The sequence below is a fragment of the Chanodichthys erythropterus genome, chromosome 8 (assembly GCF_024489055.1).
Source record: "Chanodichthys erythropterus isolate Z2021 chromosome 8, ASM2448905v1, whole genome shotgun sequence".
In the NCBI taxonomy this organism is placed as follows: domain Eukaryota; kingdom Metazoa; phylum Chordata; class Actinopteri; order Cypriniformes; family Xenocyprididae; genus Chanodichthys; species Chanodichthys erythropterus.
In genome coordinates, this window is record NC_090228.1 from 6,025,418 (window position 1) to 6,041,389 (window position 15,972).

General features: G+C 39.8%; 1 protein-coding gene across 9 annotated transcripts in view; it reads left to right on the forward strand.

The window, feature by feature from the left end:
• The window catches only part of wnk1b (WNK lysine deficient protein kinase 1b), an 85,334-nt gene that overhangs the window by 34,166 nt on the left and 35,196 nt on the right, over window positions 1-15,972 (forward strand). For all 9 annotated transcript variants that reach the window (XM_067391609.1, XM_067391605.1, XM_067391606.1 and 6 more), the window contains exons 3-8: window positions 3,862-4,034; window positions 6,757-6,977; window positions 8,544-8,701; window positions 13,395-13,483; window positions 15,315-15,534; window positions 15,608-15,911. In XM_067391609.1, the coding sequence (XP_067247710.1) occupies window positions 3,862-4,034; window positions 6,757-6,977; window positions 8,544-8,701; window positions 13,395-13,483; window positions 15,315-15,534; window positions 15,608-15,911 (1,165 nt within the window). The remainder of the gene's footprint in view (window positions 1-3,861; window positions 4,035-6,756; window positions 6,978-8,543; window positions 8,702-13,394; window positions 13,484-15,314; window positions 15,535-15,607; window positions 15,912-15,972) is intronic.

Genomic DNA, 15,972 nt, shown 5'->3' on the forward strand with positions numbered 1-15,972 from the left:
TTATTTAAATAGGCTTATTTATTTAACTAAATATATTCATATATAAATACAATGTGGCATTTTAATGTAACAGAAAGAAATGACAGAAAGCATTTGAATCTGTAAATGTTTATAATTTTTTTTTTTTTTTACATTCTCTATTTGGGACCCAAGCATCGCCTGACCCGTTGCACACATGGTAACCATCCCAGAGTTCAGGAGCCTCTAGTTTTATCTGTAACTGTTGAGGTACACCGTTTGCTGAAGCCAACTCTTATCTCTCAGAGCTTTGATCTACCGTTTGCTCCGTTACCCACTGGCATTGCCTACGAGAATGCTATGCAACCCGCTAGCATGAGTCATGCCAATCCGTTTTATTTGCCTTTTTACAAATGCAAATCTCAGGGGTTATTCAAGTGCGCTGTTATTCAGAGGCGACTCTCACATCTGCCTCTTTCTCAGGCTGCTCTGCAGATTTGATCCACTGATTGAAATGACGTTCGATTTGCTCTTACTACATATTTAGTCCATCTGTGATGTGGTTAAAGCTGCTTTGATCCAGTTCCCGCCACATCCATGGGCGTCTTATTGCGCCTTGTTGTGAACCCACACAACTTCTGGAAAATGCTGTCAGGTGAGAGACTCCCATCTGCATCACTGCTGCTTGGCAGGCCAAACACTATCTGTCCCATTACTCTGTAGAAATAGCACTGCAGTAAAAAAAAAAAAAAAACCTCAGCCTTTTGAGAAAAACAGCAGCTCTGTGTTAATTCAATTTCAAGAGTTGGCATTGTATCCATTATCATTATTGTATTAGCATTAGGCTTATTTTCTCAGAAAAGAGCAGGGGTGAGTTTTCTAGAAAGGCTCACTGCTGTATCTGGTTACTGCAGTATTTTCTGGGTTGTTTACAGACAGGGGGGCACCGCAGCTGCGTTTATCTCCATGCCAGGCCAGAGGTGTAGATTTTTGTGTGCACGACAGTCAAGTAAACAGCTGATTGTTCACTGAACTGTCTGTGCACAAGGTCACGTGACTGACTAAGCAGAACTAGAGATAAAAGCTGACCTGTTTGCCTGTGAGTTAGTTATAAGATAAGAAGGGCACATATGCAGTCTCTTTTACACCCACATACCCTAGTGTTCAAAAGTTTAAAAGAATGTTGTTTTTGAACAAAATTTAGGCTTCTTTTTACAAAGGCAGCATTTAATCAAAATGACATTTAGGACATTTACTTAGGTTGCACATTTTTATTGAAATTGCTGTTTTGTAATTCAAAGGTCTTTCATCTTTAAAGGCCCATTTTTAGTTGCCAGTCTGCTAAGAAAAATTCTGATATTCTCTGATTTAAAATAGTAATTACTGTAAACATGGGTATCTTGGATATATATAATGTGTATATATACAAGGGTTTCCTTGTCTCATTTAGCTGTTTATATTGTAGCCTACAGTATGTTGTCTGTTTAAGCTGTGTTTACTCCTGTAACCAAAACCTCAATTATTTGCATCACATGATTGAGAAGAGCACAAGCACCTGTGTTTTTATTTAGAGAAAAGGGGTGCTAAAATTGATGCTTGTGGTTTGCCAAGACAAGCATGCATGAGGTGCCAAAGTTAAACGCATCACTTCCCTTACTCTCTCTCTCTCTCTCACACACACACACACACTCACACTCGCCCACTCACTCACACTTGTTTATCCTTCCTGTGTCTTCTTATCAGCAAGAGCAAAAGCAAAACCTCCATTTAAGTCACAGTCATTGAGCCTTTTTCCATTTCTTTTTTCATTCTAGACAAGAAGAGAGGCTAGCAAAGCTGCAACCCCCTGCATGCAGCAGAAGCCCTCTTCCTTTGTCCTCGCTTATCAGACATTGATTAGATTAACTACTGATGCAGTGAGATGGGAGATTAGATGGCCTCTGTTTCAAAGAGAGCAGACTCGGATCACAGTCTTCCTTAAAGTTTGGCCTTTGAATGTGATCTATGGGCCTAAAATCATACTATAGGCAAGTACATGAATGCCTCCAAGCTTAGTTTCCAAGGTACGCCATAGCAGGCGTAAGCATGAGCTGTCTTCTTCTGCGGTCGTTTTTCTCTTTCAAGTCAACTGCCATCATGGTGAAGTAAACGTTTGAAGAGAATCTTGCTGAGCAAGATAGTTAAAAGTCAGTCAAACTGTCAGCATGTTTATGGCTAACTACTTGAATACCACCGCAGTATGAAGGTATACATAACAGGAATGCATGCTTGAAATGCATTAGCCAAGCATTTGGCTTTTCAGCGTTTTTCAGCGTTTTGTCCCATGCAGTCACTCCATCACGTCTCCTTTCTACTCTATTTGCACTCAGCCCAGTCAAGACACTTTCATTCCCATATCTAAGGCTGTATCCCCTTTGTTTTTTCTCTCATTCTCTGTTTCCTCTTTTCCACCAGAATGATTGGCGTTCTGGAGGTAGAGGCAGATTGCGAAGAGCCTGTTGCGAACCGACTGCTTTTTTTCCCACAAACTAGAAAAACAGATGCCGGACAGTGACATAATGTTGCTTAGTGTTGTTTACCTGACAATAACCAGTGTGAAAACAAACACTTTGCATCTCTGTGTTTATACAGGATGTTGTTTTGCTTTTCACAGTGATTCTAGTGTACCTGCAGCTCTCATATAAGCTGCCAGTACTGCCGGTGATATTCTAGAGCAACTTTATTACATTTCTCAACAAGACTGCCATAGACATCAGCATCAGCATTTCTCTGCCCCTACTCCCTGGCTCCATTTGAGAATGTTTTTAGGGCCAGAATATAACTTTCTGGCCCAGAACCCCTTTTCATGCGGTGGAAACGCGTGGAAAGGTTCAAGAATTTGGACTGGCCTGGAATGCGCACACGAACCATGTTAGTGGAAAGGCGCTATGTGTCTCTACACTCTCTCTACTGTCCTTTGGGATTAGTTGTACTTAATGGGTTTCAGATGCCTGCTGCTAGTGCAGTTGTTAATGCATTTGGGAAACGAATGAGTGTGTCTGCATTAATGTGGAGAAAGAATGCCACAGTCAGCATTCTAGAATGGTGGCACATCAAATAGACTGGTTGCAGATAGCCAGGGAATCTATTGGTGTCCACATGCACTGAACTTTTATGTATAACTTTTATAAGTTGCATGTTGCAATATACCGCCAGGTATGCAGGGCGTCACAGAATGGAATTAGTGCTCACATAATGCATGTGATTTAAGCCCTGGGGTTGTGTAAAAGTAGGCCACAGAAAAGTGGCCTTTTTCCACAAAGTGCCACTGGATTAATTCATCACTGGCGGTTGCCGGAGCAATCATAATAATGATTAATGATTGGGTTTGCGCACTCTGTTTAAACTGTTGATAAGGCGCAGCTTGACCGGAAAGGAACTATGACATTAGTGCTTGGATACCCTCACGCACAAGTGTCGTTTTCCATGACCGGTCATGTTGAACCTGTTGCACCATGCTTTGCTGTTTCTTTATCTTATAGGTGCGTTTTGTGTGTGTATGTGTGTGGCCCGTACAGGCATTAAGCACTGGATAAGAGGACCACTTTGTGTTTAAACTAGATGGGTCTTGTCCCCTCCTGTGCTTTATGCCTTGTCTATAGGGGCTCTTTTGAAGGCCTGGCAGGAATCTGGGGTCGGATTACATTATTTAAGGTTGAGCGGACCCCCTCTAGCTGAACCATAGTGGTTTAACTTAAAACCATGGCACCCCATTTAAAGCACATCTGTAATACTTATCCCTCAGTTTTATCAGTTCAGAAATTGTTGATTACAATAAACAGCTGTTAAATATGGTTTCCAGTACATTCAAATGAAGTGTGTAACTAAAAGTTTTGCATTTTTTTTCTGTTCTTGCCCTTGCAGGATCGGAAGCTGTCAAGATCAGAGCGCCAGCGCTTCAAGGAAGAGGCCGGCATGTTGAAAGGCCTGCAACACCCAAACATTGTGCGTTTTTACGACTCATGGGAGTCGCCTTCCAAAGGCCGCAAGTGCATCGTGCTGGTAACGGAGCTCATGACGTCAGGAACCCTAAAAACGTGAGTAAAAAGTGTCTGTTCCACTTTCATATTATATTGTCTGTCCATCATATTTTTGCCTAATGAATGGCAAGATGCAAAAATCAGCAAAAATAAATGTGCCATTTATTTTGTTAGTATGGTGGTATTATGTAATGGATTATTAATACTTATGTAAATTGTTTTTTGGTTCTGTCCCTTTTTTTTTTTTTTTTTTTTTTGCAATTTACAGTGCCCACTGCGGTTAATATTTTATTGTGGTACTGCATTCAAATGAACAACAGGACATCCTTTCAAACATGCTTTTCACAAGCCTCATGTCCATCACCATCAGCAGACCGTCCACAGAGGCCGTGATTATCTGTTACAAAACACAATCACAATAGAGCGATTGAGCTGTTACCAGAGTGATTGCAGGCGAAAAGTGTCATGTCACCTCCATGTGAGACATGCATTGTGGGTACTGAACAGATGCTGGAGCTACAGACACATACTGGACCAGCAGCCCCCTCCTGTGGATGTGTGGGCTCTGACAGGCACGCATGAACCAACTTAAGTACTGATACCTGACTGCATGACAATATAAGGTCATATAATAGAAAGTGATTAGGTTTCCATGCAATATTATGAAAAAATAACATCAAGACATCAAGAGAGAAACTACAAATAATGCAGGAAGATTGATTTATTTAATATAATTGGTTCTAAATCCGGGTTGGCCTTTTAACTTAAGAACATATTAATAATTTTGATGGTAATCATTTGTTGACGTGAGTTTCCAGGGTACAGTAAGTCCCTACCAAGATCCATCATCCTCAGAGCTTCAGTCACGCACAATTAGTGATCTTTCATACAGCTCACAGCAATAGGAACCCCACCATTACTGCTAGGAGAGAGAAAGACAGTGGAGGAGACATGGTGAGATGAGTGAAAAAGGAAAAATGACAAACAGTGTCAGGCTTGCTTTGTGTTCATCAGCTTTGGCATCCTGGTAATGTGTGGCGTTCTGCATGGCTGCTTCTCCACCGCAAAGATAAACAGTGATCAGAAGGCCATGTAGAAATGGAGTGTACCACAGACATGGTCATGCTATGCCTAAACTAAACGTCACTCCATTTAGTTTTTTTAGGTTTAGGTTTAGTTTTTAGTTTTTACTCTATTTCTACTCTATTTTCTACTCTATTTGCACTCACCACAGTCAATACACTTTCATTCCCATATCTTAGGCTGTATCCCCTTTGTTTCTCTCTCTGTGCTTCCTCTTTTCCACAAGAATGATTGCCGTTCTGGAGCTAGAGGCAGTTCTTAGCCAGACAAACTAGAGCCTGTTGTGAACCGTGTTTTGTTTCCCACAAACTAGAGAAAGGGATGATCAGGAGGTCATGTAGAAATGGAGTGTACCACAGACATGGCCATGCCATGCCTAAACTAATCAGTGTTCTTATTTTTTGTCTGGGTCGCCAAAGACGTTATGGCTCAGGAGGGTTTTGTCCCTCTTCCTGACCCTTTATGTTCATGTAATAGTCCTGGTTACCTGGTTCGCTTTCTAGTCCAACATTTAGGACAGAAACATATTTTTCACATGTACATAAACACAGACAGTAGTTGATCTGAAAGATATATCTGACAATCAAAATTCATAATATTTTCTTGAATGTTTCAGGCCTTAGACTGTTTATAAAGTGGAGAACAGACTGTTTTAAATGACTTCAGTGTTTCGAGAAGTGCGAAGAGAGTTGTTGGTGTAGCTGGAAAACAGCCTGTTGCGGCCCTCTGGGAGCCGCTGGGTGTGTTGAGTGATAAGAAAGTTTTGAATCAAGCTTTGTTGCTCTCTCCCGTATCGCCTCGAGACTTACCCTTGGCTCCATTCCCACCTGTCAGTCAGCCGCCACACTCCATCAAAGCTGTACCACCACTCACCTCCTCCCATTGGGCGAAGCACTACTCATAGCTCGCTTCAGTCTTACTAAGCAAACTGCAGAGCTAATCTGTTTACACAAAAACGCTCGACTAACTATATCTCTTCACACGCTGCCTGCAAAACCAGTTGTTTTTCATCTGATCTTATGGTATTCAGACAGTTTTCTTTTAGTATAAAATGGAAGTTTCTTTAGAAAATTTACTTATCTGATTCTTCTCAAGGCAAGCAACTGTATACATTCTGTTTTGCTTGTGAGCTTGTGCCCATCTTCACCTAGGGAATTATGGGATAAAGGGTACCCAGCTCCACCTGTTTTGGTGCCTCAACTGAGTAGATTGTTGTAATGAGGATTACAAGGCCAAATCCTGGCTATGGCTTGGCTCCAAGATTTGATTAGGCCAAGCTAATCTATCGAAAGTGCTGCACTGCCCTCTTCACAGAGTTGTCCTCTGTTTTATCTGGGACTCTCTTTGTCTCACAGAAGAGAATAAAATTGGCTATTTGGTTGCTTCCAGACCCAGACCCATCATCATGAAATTGTTTAATTCTCCCAGATCCTCACATCATATGAACTTAGATCTGATTGAGCTGTTGTTGAGGGGAGAGTTTTCTTATTGTTTTTCATTTACTTCATGGTTTCATTAGTTGAAATTGTCCATCCCAGTCATGACCGCCAAACCAGAAAGCTGTAGACACTTATCATCTTCCGTTGACACATCTGCTGTTTGTTTTTACTCTGTCAAGGTCTTAAACAACCGTTATGGTTTTTCATTGAAGAAGAACGTTCCGATAATTCTCAACTGTAATCTCTTTGTTCTTCAGGTATCTGAAGCGCTTCAAGGTGATGAAGATAAAGGTGTTGCGGAGTTGGTGCCGACAAATCCTGAAGGGCCTACACTTCCTCCACACCAGGGCTCCTCCCATCATTCACCGGGACCTTAAGTGTGACAACATCTTCATCACCGGACCTACCGGCTCCGTTAAGATCGGTGATCTGGGCTTGGCCACCCTCAAGCGCTCTTCATTCGCTAAGAGCGTCATAGGTACGACCCAGTGCTAGAACATTCTTGCTTTCCCCACCTTCCAAGTCAGTTCACCATGACGTGTACAATCCAAAATATGTGTCCTGTCACTGCTTGTCTTTTCAGTGATGAGGTTAAATTGCGAAGGTGGGGCACTTTCTATCAGTTATGCTCAGATATTTAAGGCATGCTGTAGCTCTGAGCTACACTGTTCACCTTAGACCACAGTTTTCCAGGCAGCTAAGGGCACTAGTTTTAATTTGGGGTGGAGACGGGGGAAAACCAGAGGAGAACTTCTTATAAATTGGGGGAAGACCTTTAGATCCTGCTGTTTCCCACCTGAAACTAATTGGCCTGTAAATGCAACAGGTGAAAACACTTTAAGTTTCCATAAACTTTGGGGTATTTTGAGGTAATATATGCCTTAAGAATACCAACAAAGCCACACGGTGGATAACACTTTGTTAGTAAGTGTGCTATGGGGATTTTTCACATGCAATATTAACAGAATAAACATTTTGGTCTGGAACCTGTGGTCTATAATTATTAAAATCCTAGAGATTCTATTGCTGCCAGTAATGTCAAACATCTTTTTCCAAAGGTTTTCCTGATTGCCTCATCTGGGTTTCCCCCCTTTCCTTTCAGATGTTTTAGATATTGTGATAAATTTCCTTCTTGGATCCCTTCTCTCTGTTTCCTCCAAAATTTACTTGTTTCCATTTTTTGTTTTAGTTTTTTTTTTTTTTTTTTTCTTTTCTTTTCTTTTTTTTTCTGGTTTTTGAGAATTTTTTCCTTTAAACTGTAGGGCTATAATCTCAGCTGGTCTCACTCCACTGTATGGATTATTTAATGTCCTGCAGTTCAGTAAGTATTCTAAAAAATGGCGAGTAAGTGGTAAGTCAACAAGCAACCTACCCCAAAAGCGGAAATATTTCAAATATGAATCTATATTTTAGTTCGTTTTTCTGTGCAAGGCCTTTTAACACCAGTGCCAGTGCACGAGAGTCTTTGCTTACTAGCTATGGGCTTGCTCTGTGCATTAACCTGCTTAACATTCTCTCATTACAGGCTAGTAGAAAGGTGAGTCGGTCATGTGTTTTCCATAACTGTGTTGTTGACATAGATCAAGTTCCATAGCTAGTCGCCCACCGCTGTCCGGTTCCTCATTTAATGTGTTGGCGGCACAGCCTGTTTTAAAGAACAACACGGTTTTGAAGGCCATCAATCAGCTCTAAAAGTAACCTGCACCAACGCATGTGCATCTGGCTTAAACCAACTTCCTATTTGCGAGATGATGCTTGGCTGCTTTGTGCACTAGTCTGACGTGCTAGAAAATCTAAAGGCCTTGCAGAGAAAAACTGGAATCTTTCACTGCTAAATAACTGAGGCCGGTTTTCCCCCTTCCTCTTTTTTTTTTATTTTTATTTTTTCCTTTTCTCCATATCTTTTGCTCCCCCTCTTTCTTTCCTCTCAGGGCCGTACGGAGCAACAGTTGTCCTCCTCCTCTCTCCCTTCCTCTCCCTGGCCCTGCTGGGGTGAGTAGAGATCTCAGGCACTGAGAGTTCTGAATGGTTCTTTTGATTTAAGGTACCCCTGAGTTCATGGCGCCTGAGATGTACGAGGAAAAATACGACGAGTCGGTGGATGTGTACGCCTTTGGAATGTGCATGCTGGAGATGGCTACCTCTGAGTACCCGTACTCTGAGTGTCAGAACCCCGCTCAAATCTATCGCCGAGTCACCAGTGTGAGTACCCTCGCACACCTCTGCTCGCTCTCTATCCCTCAATCATTTTGGGTATTTTTCTCTCTCTCCTTCCGCTATAATCTTCACCAGCTCTGTCATTACACCCACACATTCCTCAGGCCTCTGCTTATGAAATAATTCAATAAAAGCAGCTTGTTCTTTCGCTCTCATTGAATCCTGCCCACAGCTAGAGGCGTCACACTATATATGAGATTATGTAAGCAACATATAACTATGGCAAACAAATACAAAGTTTTGTACTAGGAGTAGGCAGAATGACCAAAATTGTACTTTTATATCATAATAGAAGTAAATATCAGAATATACAGTATGGGGTTGGTAAGATTTTTTTACAATAAGGTCTCGTTTGTTAACATTATTTAATGTATTAATTAATATGAACTAACAATGAGCAATACGTTCATTACAGTAATTATCAATCTTTGTTAATGGTAGTTAGTAAAAATTCAGCTGTTCATTGTTTATGTTAGTTCACAGTGCATCAACTAATGTGAACAAATAAAATATTTGATTTTAATAATGTATTAGTAAATTTTGCAATTAACTGATTAAGCAATGCTGTTGAAGTATTGTTAATTTTTTATGTTTTTGAAAAAAGTCTGCTACGCTCACCAAAACTGCATTTATTTGATCAAAATACAATAAAAATTTGTGATATTGTGGAAAAACTATTACAATTTAAAATAACTGTTTTCAGTTTGATATATTTTAACATGCTAATCTGCTGCTCAAGAAACATTTCATATTATAATCAATGTTGAAAACAGTTGTGTTGTTTAATTTTTGTTGGAACTGTGATACAATTTTTCAGGATTTTCTGATGAATAAAACTGTATTTATTTGATTTATTTCAGTATTTTTTATACTAAAACTCCTTTGTAACATTATAAATGTGTTTATTGTCACTTTTGATCAATTTAATGCATCTTGCTGAAATAAAAGTATTAATTTCCTTAAATAAATTACTGTCACCAAACTTTTGAATGGTAGTATAATTACCATTGCTGGAAATAAATGAGAAAATGGTTTATATTTTAATATCTAATTGGTAAGCCAGTGAATTAATTATTTTAGAAATGAATGGTACGTCATTTCAATTGATTTTTTTTTTTTTTTTTTTGGGGGGGGGGAATTTGATGGATGGAAACCAAAAGATAAGATTATTTACAATAAACAACAAAATAAGCCTGGCATCAGGCTTGAGTTAGAAAACTTGAGTTAGAAACAAAAGACTCAAAACTGTGCTACTGACTGATCATTTTGACTCTAAATTCTGATTGGGTAAGCCACTTTCAAAGCTGCTGTAAAAAAAAATCAAACTCACTTTATAATGCACCCCTTAAGATCTTTCTCATTTTGACCAGTTTTCTGGTCAACATACAGCCCAACCTTATTCTAGACCCACCCAGTAATGTGCAATTGTTCAAAAGTAAAACTGTTGGATATCTGGATGTGTAAGGTCTTTTTTCCTGCCAGCCGCAATAAAAATTTAGCTTTGATTAAATCAGCTTTATAGCCATCACTGATATCAGCTTGTAGTGCGTCATGTGTTGACTTTCCATGAAGTCAGTGTCTGGCTCGAACAATCGCTCTCTCCAGCTTTAATGTTTTTTGCTTCATTTTTGACTGACTTGGTTTCATTTGAACTCAAAATATTCCACAATGTTTTCTTTTTTTTCTTTCTTTTCAGTTTCTCTGGGACTTATTTATTTCAGATCTCTTTTAATCCATTGTGATGTAATCCTCATTGAAGGTGGTTAAAATTGTCCATCTATTTATATACACTGTTGTTGTCAGAACAATCGAGGTTGATGTCCTTGAAAATATGGCTATATATGAATCCAAGACCATTGTTAGAAGGCTGGAAAAGGCCAGTCATGTTGCTGCAGTTTATAAATTGAATCAGCTTTTCCCTTCATTGATGTCCTTTAATATCATTGGCAGAGAGGAGGAGGGAGAGTATAAAGCAGTCATGAGCTTTTTTATTCTCGTTCAGGTCAATAGGGTGATCATATGATGCTGGAGGTTGAAAATATGATCAGTAGATGTTGAAAACAACTGGCTGAGGATTGTGGTAAGCCATTGAGGGGCTCACCAGTAGGGAGCAGTACTGATTCTCCTTGCTGAGTCCTGTGTCTATTTGACTGTTTTAGACAACTTGAATGTTTTTGTTAATCAAAACATTGGTTTTCTTGCATTTTTTTATGACCGTTAAAACAAGTTAAAAACAGCTCTGGATATAGAAAACGCCCTGAAAGTTGCGTTGTAGAAGGTTTTAGAGTGATTTTGTTGGGTCAACATAGTGGTACAGCAAAAGTTTCTTTTCATCAACACTCTTGAGTCAGGTGTAGAGGTGATTATCCCTTTCCACCTGTTAGCTTTGGAAAGTGCAGGGCACATCCTAAATTTTGCCACTCCAGTTTTGTCCCGCTGTCTGGAAAGCTTCCGTCCACCCTGCCTGAAGGCCTTTTAATCTCATGAAATCCAATCGCACAGGCACAACAGTTCACTGAGAGAAGCAATTTAAGCTTTACGCAATCAGAAAGCATTTTAAGCTCAGTGGACCCGAGGCTGCCCTCATAGACAGATGTGGGACTTTTCCCATCTCGGCCCAGAGTAAATGCTTTCATTACAATGAGACAGTTTAGATTTGTTCTCTCTATCCAAGCATTACCAGTTTGTTGCCTGTAATCTCAAAGCAGTGAGCATGGAGAGGTTTCGGGCTGACAGTTTTACAGAAGTGTCCACGGAATTGGAGCACACGGGTCTGACTGCAGTGCAGATCTCGCCTTTCGTTATTGTGGTGATTAAACTAAAGCAAAGGCTTTAGGGGTGGAGCCGAAGTCAATAGCACTGCAGCTGGACAGAGTGTTCCCGTTCGTTCAGTTCATTCAAAAAACTGGTTTGTTGCAACAATAGCATCATATTAGTGGTGTTAAATCATATTGCCTATGAATGCTTCTGCTAAGTATTACACTTCAAAATGTAACTTATCATGCACCGTTTGTGCTACAGACATGAATGATACCTAAAATTCATGCAGCTTGAGGGAAAGACTTACCAGATGACATGAATGACAAAGCAGTCAAAAAACATATCGAGACTTAGGGTGGGCTAGTTTGGATATAACGTCCCAGTCATTTGTCTGTATCTTCCAGCCCTTAAAAGTAATTTCAGTGTGTGGCATTGAAGGAGTTCAACCAGAAAATAGTATTCTTCAGTATGCTTATGCATCGTAACACTTTGTCGCTTAGGGAGTTGGACAGAGGAGAGGTTGAAGATTGCTTTTGTTCCTTTTTTGCATCCACCCCCAGCTGTTCCAGGTGCCTTCCTCTCTCTCTGCTTTTTTAAATACAAAATGATTGCTTCTAATTTTCTTCTTTTGTTAACTGGTAGGAGAGCAGAGGAACAGCATGTATCTGGCTTTAGGGGACCCATTCACAGCGTCCTTAACAAGCTTTTTAAATCACCTTGTTATCGGAATACTTTGCCATTCTGACTTAATTCTGTTAGATTCTCCGTCATCCTTAACTTTGTTTGGCACTGGAATTTGAGGGGGGTTACGGACTTACATAAGGAGGTAATGCTGAGACAGGGGGAGTAATAGTTCAGGCAGACCACTCTGTAAAGCAACACAGTGTTCCAGGATTTCACTTGTAAGTTTCTTGCACTTTTTGTCTTGGGTGTTTTTTGACAGCCTAGCTCTAGGTAGGTTTTTTTGATGTTAAATGATTTTGAAAGGGTTATTTCAGAATTTGAAAAATATGAAATGTGAAAAAAGTAGCAGAATATTTTTTATTCAGTAAGACTGATTTGTAGGATGCTGGTTTTATCGCGTGGCGGAGGTGTTAGATTGCAATAAATCCATTCTGATTTGTAGAGACAAAGTGAAATTTAATACAATGAAATAATCATTTACCCCTGAGATAAACAACTTTTTGTATTCTTAAAGGAACGTAGTGAATGATACATTTTTAACAATATTTGATAATAAAATTTTTACTAATTTTTACAGAACTCTTACTATTACTGTGTGTACCCTAGTCTTAAATTAGATATTGAATTAATGTTGTCATAATTCAGGGCTTTTCAAATTAAATAATTGAATAATTAAATAAATAATTGCAGATATATATTGTCACTGGACTAAAGCCAAAATAAATGTTTAAAATATTTTCTTCAAAATAATTATTCATAGTTCAAATTTATTTGTATGGTGTTTTAATTTTTTTTTTCCTCCAAGTTCGAAAACTCCTGTCTTAATGGATTTAAGCATTCCTGATGACTGAGAAGGTTTCTCTGTTCAGCAAAATTAAATAACCTGCCAGATAAGCAACTGTATCTGGAATGTCAAGGGTTTCACTATAATGCAAACCACATTTACACTTAGGCCATCAAAAAAACAGTTATTAATAGTAATAGTTGCATTTTAGGGATTTAAATAAACTCTTAACCCTAAGCATTAAACTTTGGCTCGCATTCTGCCATTTCTGGGCATGTAGAATGTGGTTTGTTGAGGAATTGATCAGATGATTTTCACCTGGCAGGCATTAAAGCAAGAAAAGCATGCGCCATATGTAGTTTAGTGGAGTCCCTGTGGAGCTCTAAAGGGATTTCTTTCACAGCACAAAAGACATGTTGATTTAATGTTGTTTTGTATTTTACCCCGCAGGGAGTTAAACCTGGCAGTTTCGACAAGGTAGCCATTCCAGAGGTGAAAGAGATCATTGAGGGATGTATTCGGCAAAACAAAGATGAAAGGTAAGGCTGTGCCTACTACACACGCCCACTCTGTATTCACAGAACTCAGTCATCTAGTCATACCTCAGTTCTCAGCGACGTGTGCCATGAGTCTGCCCGGATCGTGCTGACGTGAGGGTATATCGCATCCTCTGGGAGCATGGTCCTCTGTCTGGAATGTGCACAGTAGCAGCAGATAAACGGATTCCCACAAGCTGTTTTGGAAATATTCCAGCAACAAGCCACTCAGTGAAACAGATCCGTGATCACGCCAAGCCAGCGAAGAGTGCGCTGTGTCCTCACACCACAGCAAAAATATTATCCCTGACCAGATTGCCTACTACCTAAACTACCTATTTTTTTTAATTCAAATTAATTTTTTAATGACCTTGATCACCATTTGAAGTACTTTTCCTAATTATTTGTGGAAAGTCATGAAGCTGACATTCTGTTTTGCTTAAATGCATAAAATATATTAATGGAAAATCACAAAAAGCATGTCGAGCGTAAGCTGAGACGACGACTGATGTTCTGCTGATGTAGCACTGGAAAAGCTGATGTCTACTACAGTATATCCAGATGATCAACTGAGCTTTTTTTTCTCCTCAATGTTAAAGGTCTGTCTTAGTAAAAAGATTGTGCAATCTTATCTTTTTACCCTTATATCTATCGTTCCATGCAGGTATGTACAGTAGCTGTGCGTTTATTGTACATATTTCCTTGGTGGATTATTTTGCTTGGTGCTAATCTTCAGAGTCCATGTTAAATATTCATAGATTATGGATATCTACATATATTATGTCTCCCGTTTTTTATGTGATGAGTTGAGTTGTGAATGGACAATGACTTAAGTCAATAGAATCACATGCAACAGGATAGAATGTTACATAGAATGTTATCACAACCCGACCGGGGATGATGGAATGAAATTCATGCATCACCATAGAATGACACCAAGTTACAAAACTTCACTTATGTGGAAAGTCTGGAAAGTTCTGAAACCCAATAAAGGTCAATTTGATCATGATACAATCAAATTCAAGGCCTTAGGTCATCAATATTTCAAATTTATTTTGCTTGGCTAACCCTGAATCAGTCCATTCAGTAACTCTTATTACTCCATCCTGGAAAACCCAGATGTTCCACCTTTTGCCTCTAAAATGATTGGCTGATCTTTGTCAACCTTGTACTTCTGCAATTGTTTATTTTATTGATGGGGTATCCTTATTTAAAGGGGTGGTTGATTATAATTTAACTTTTTTAACTTTAGTTTGTGTGTAATGTTACTGTTTGAGCATAAACGACATCTGCAAAGTTACCACCCTCAAAGTTCAATGCAAAGGGAGATATTTTCTTTTACAAAAATCACTTTTTAAGGACTACAACAAACGGCTGGTAGGGACTACAACAAGCTTCTTCCTGGGTTGGAGACTTCAGAAACCCTAAAATTTACATAAACCCTGCCCTGGGAACACACAACAAAGGGTGTGAGGCCATGTTGGGCTGCTTTAGAGAAGAAGAAGAGTTGTAGTAGAGTGTTGTTACCATGCCGTCATTTTATGCTGGACTGCTTCACAAACGAGGGTCAATTCAACACTGGATAAGTTGAATCAACTCCACAGCAAACAACTACATAAATTTATCCATTAACCATTCAGAAATGTCCAGTTGCATTCTAAAACTTCACATTTTACAAGCTATAATAAATTATCTGTGGGGTATTTTGAGCTGAAACTTCACGTTCTGGGGACACCAGAGACTTATATTACATCTTGTGAAAAGGGGCATAAGTCCTCTTTAATGTCTTATGCCTTGTTTGCTTGTAATGTGAATTTTGCTTCTTCCTTAACAGATACGCCATCAAGGACCTTCTGAACCATGCCTTCTTCCAGGAGGAAACTGGGGTGCGGGTGGAGCTGGCTGAGGAAGACGATGGGGAGATGATTGCTATCAAGCTCTGGTTGCGCATTGAAGATGTCAAGAAACTGAAAGGCAAATACAAAGACAATGAAGCCATTGAGTTCTCCTTCGACCTCCAGCGTGATGTCCCAGAAGATGTGGCTCAGGAAATGGTGGGTTTATCAATGAGTCTCTGAATCTGAGGTTGCACACAGAGATGGTAACATATGCTGTGTTGCAATGCAGGTTGAGTCGGGCTATGTTTGTGAGGGCGACCACAAAACCATGGCCAAGGCCATCAGGGACCGTGTGTCTCTGATCTGCCGCAAACGAGAGCAACGACAGCAGGTGCGAGCAGAGCAAGAGAAACGCAAGCAAGAGGAAGAGCAGAAGCAGTTGTCCAGCGAGTCGTTGAAGAACGTGGTCAGCTCTCAAGGTTCTGTACAGAGTCAGTGCAGTTCCCAGCCTCCAACTCCTGGCCTTGTCCAGCCCGAGTGTGAGGAGCTTGAAGCAGACCAGCAGCTTCAATACATGCAAAGTGGAATGACCTGTAAGTGTTAGAGACAACCCATCTAGATTGATTTAACTGTCATTCCCATTTAATGATGAAT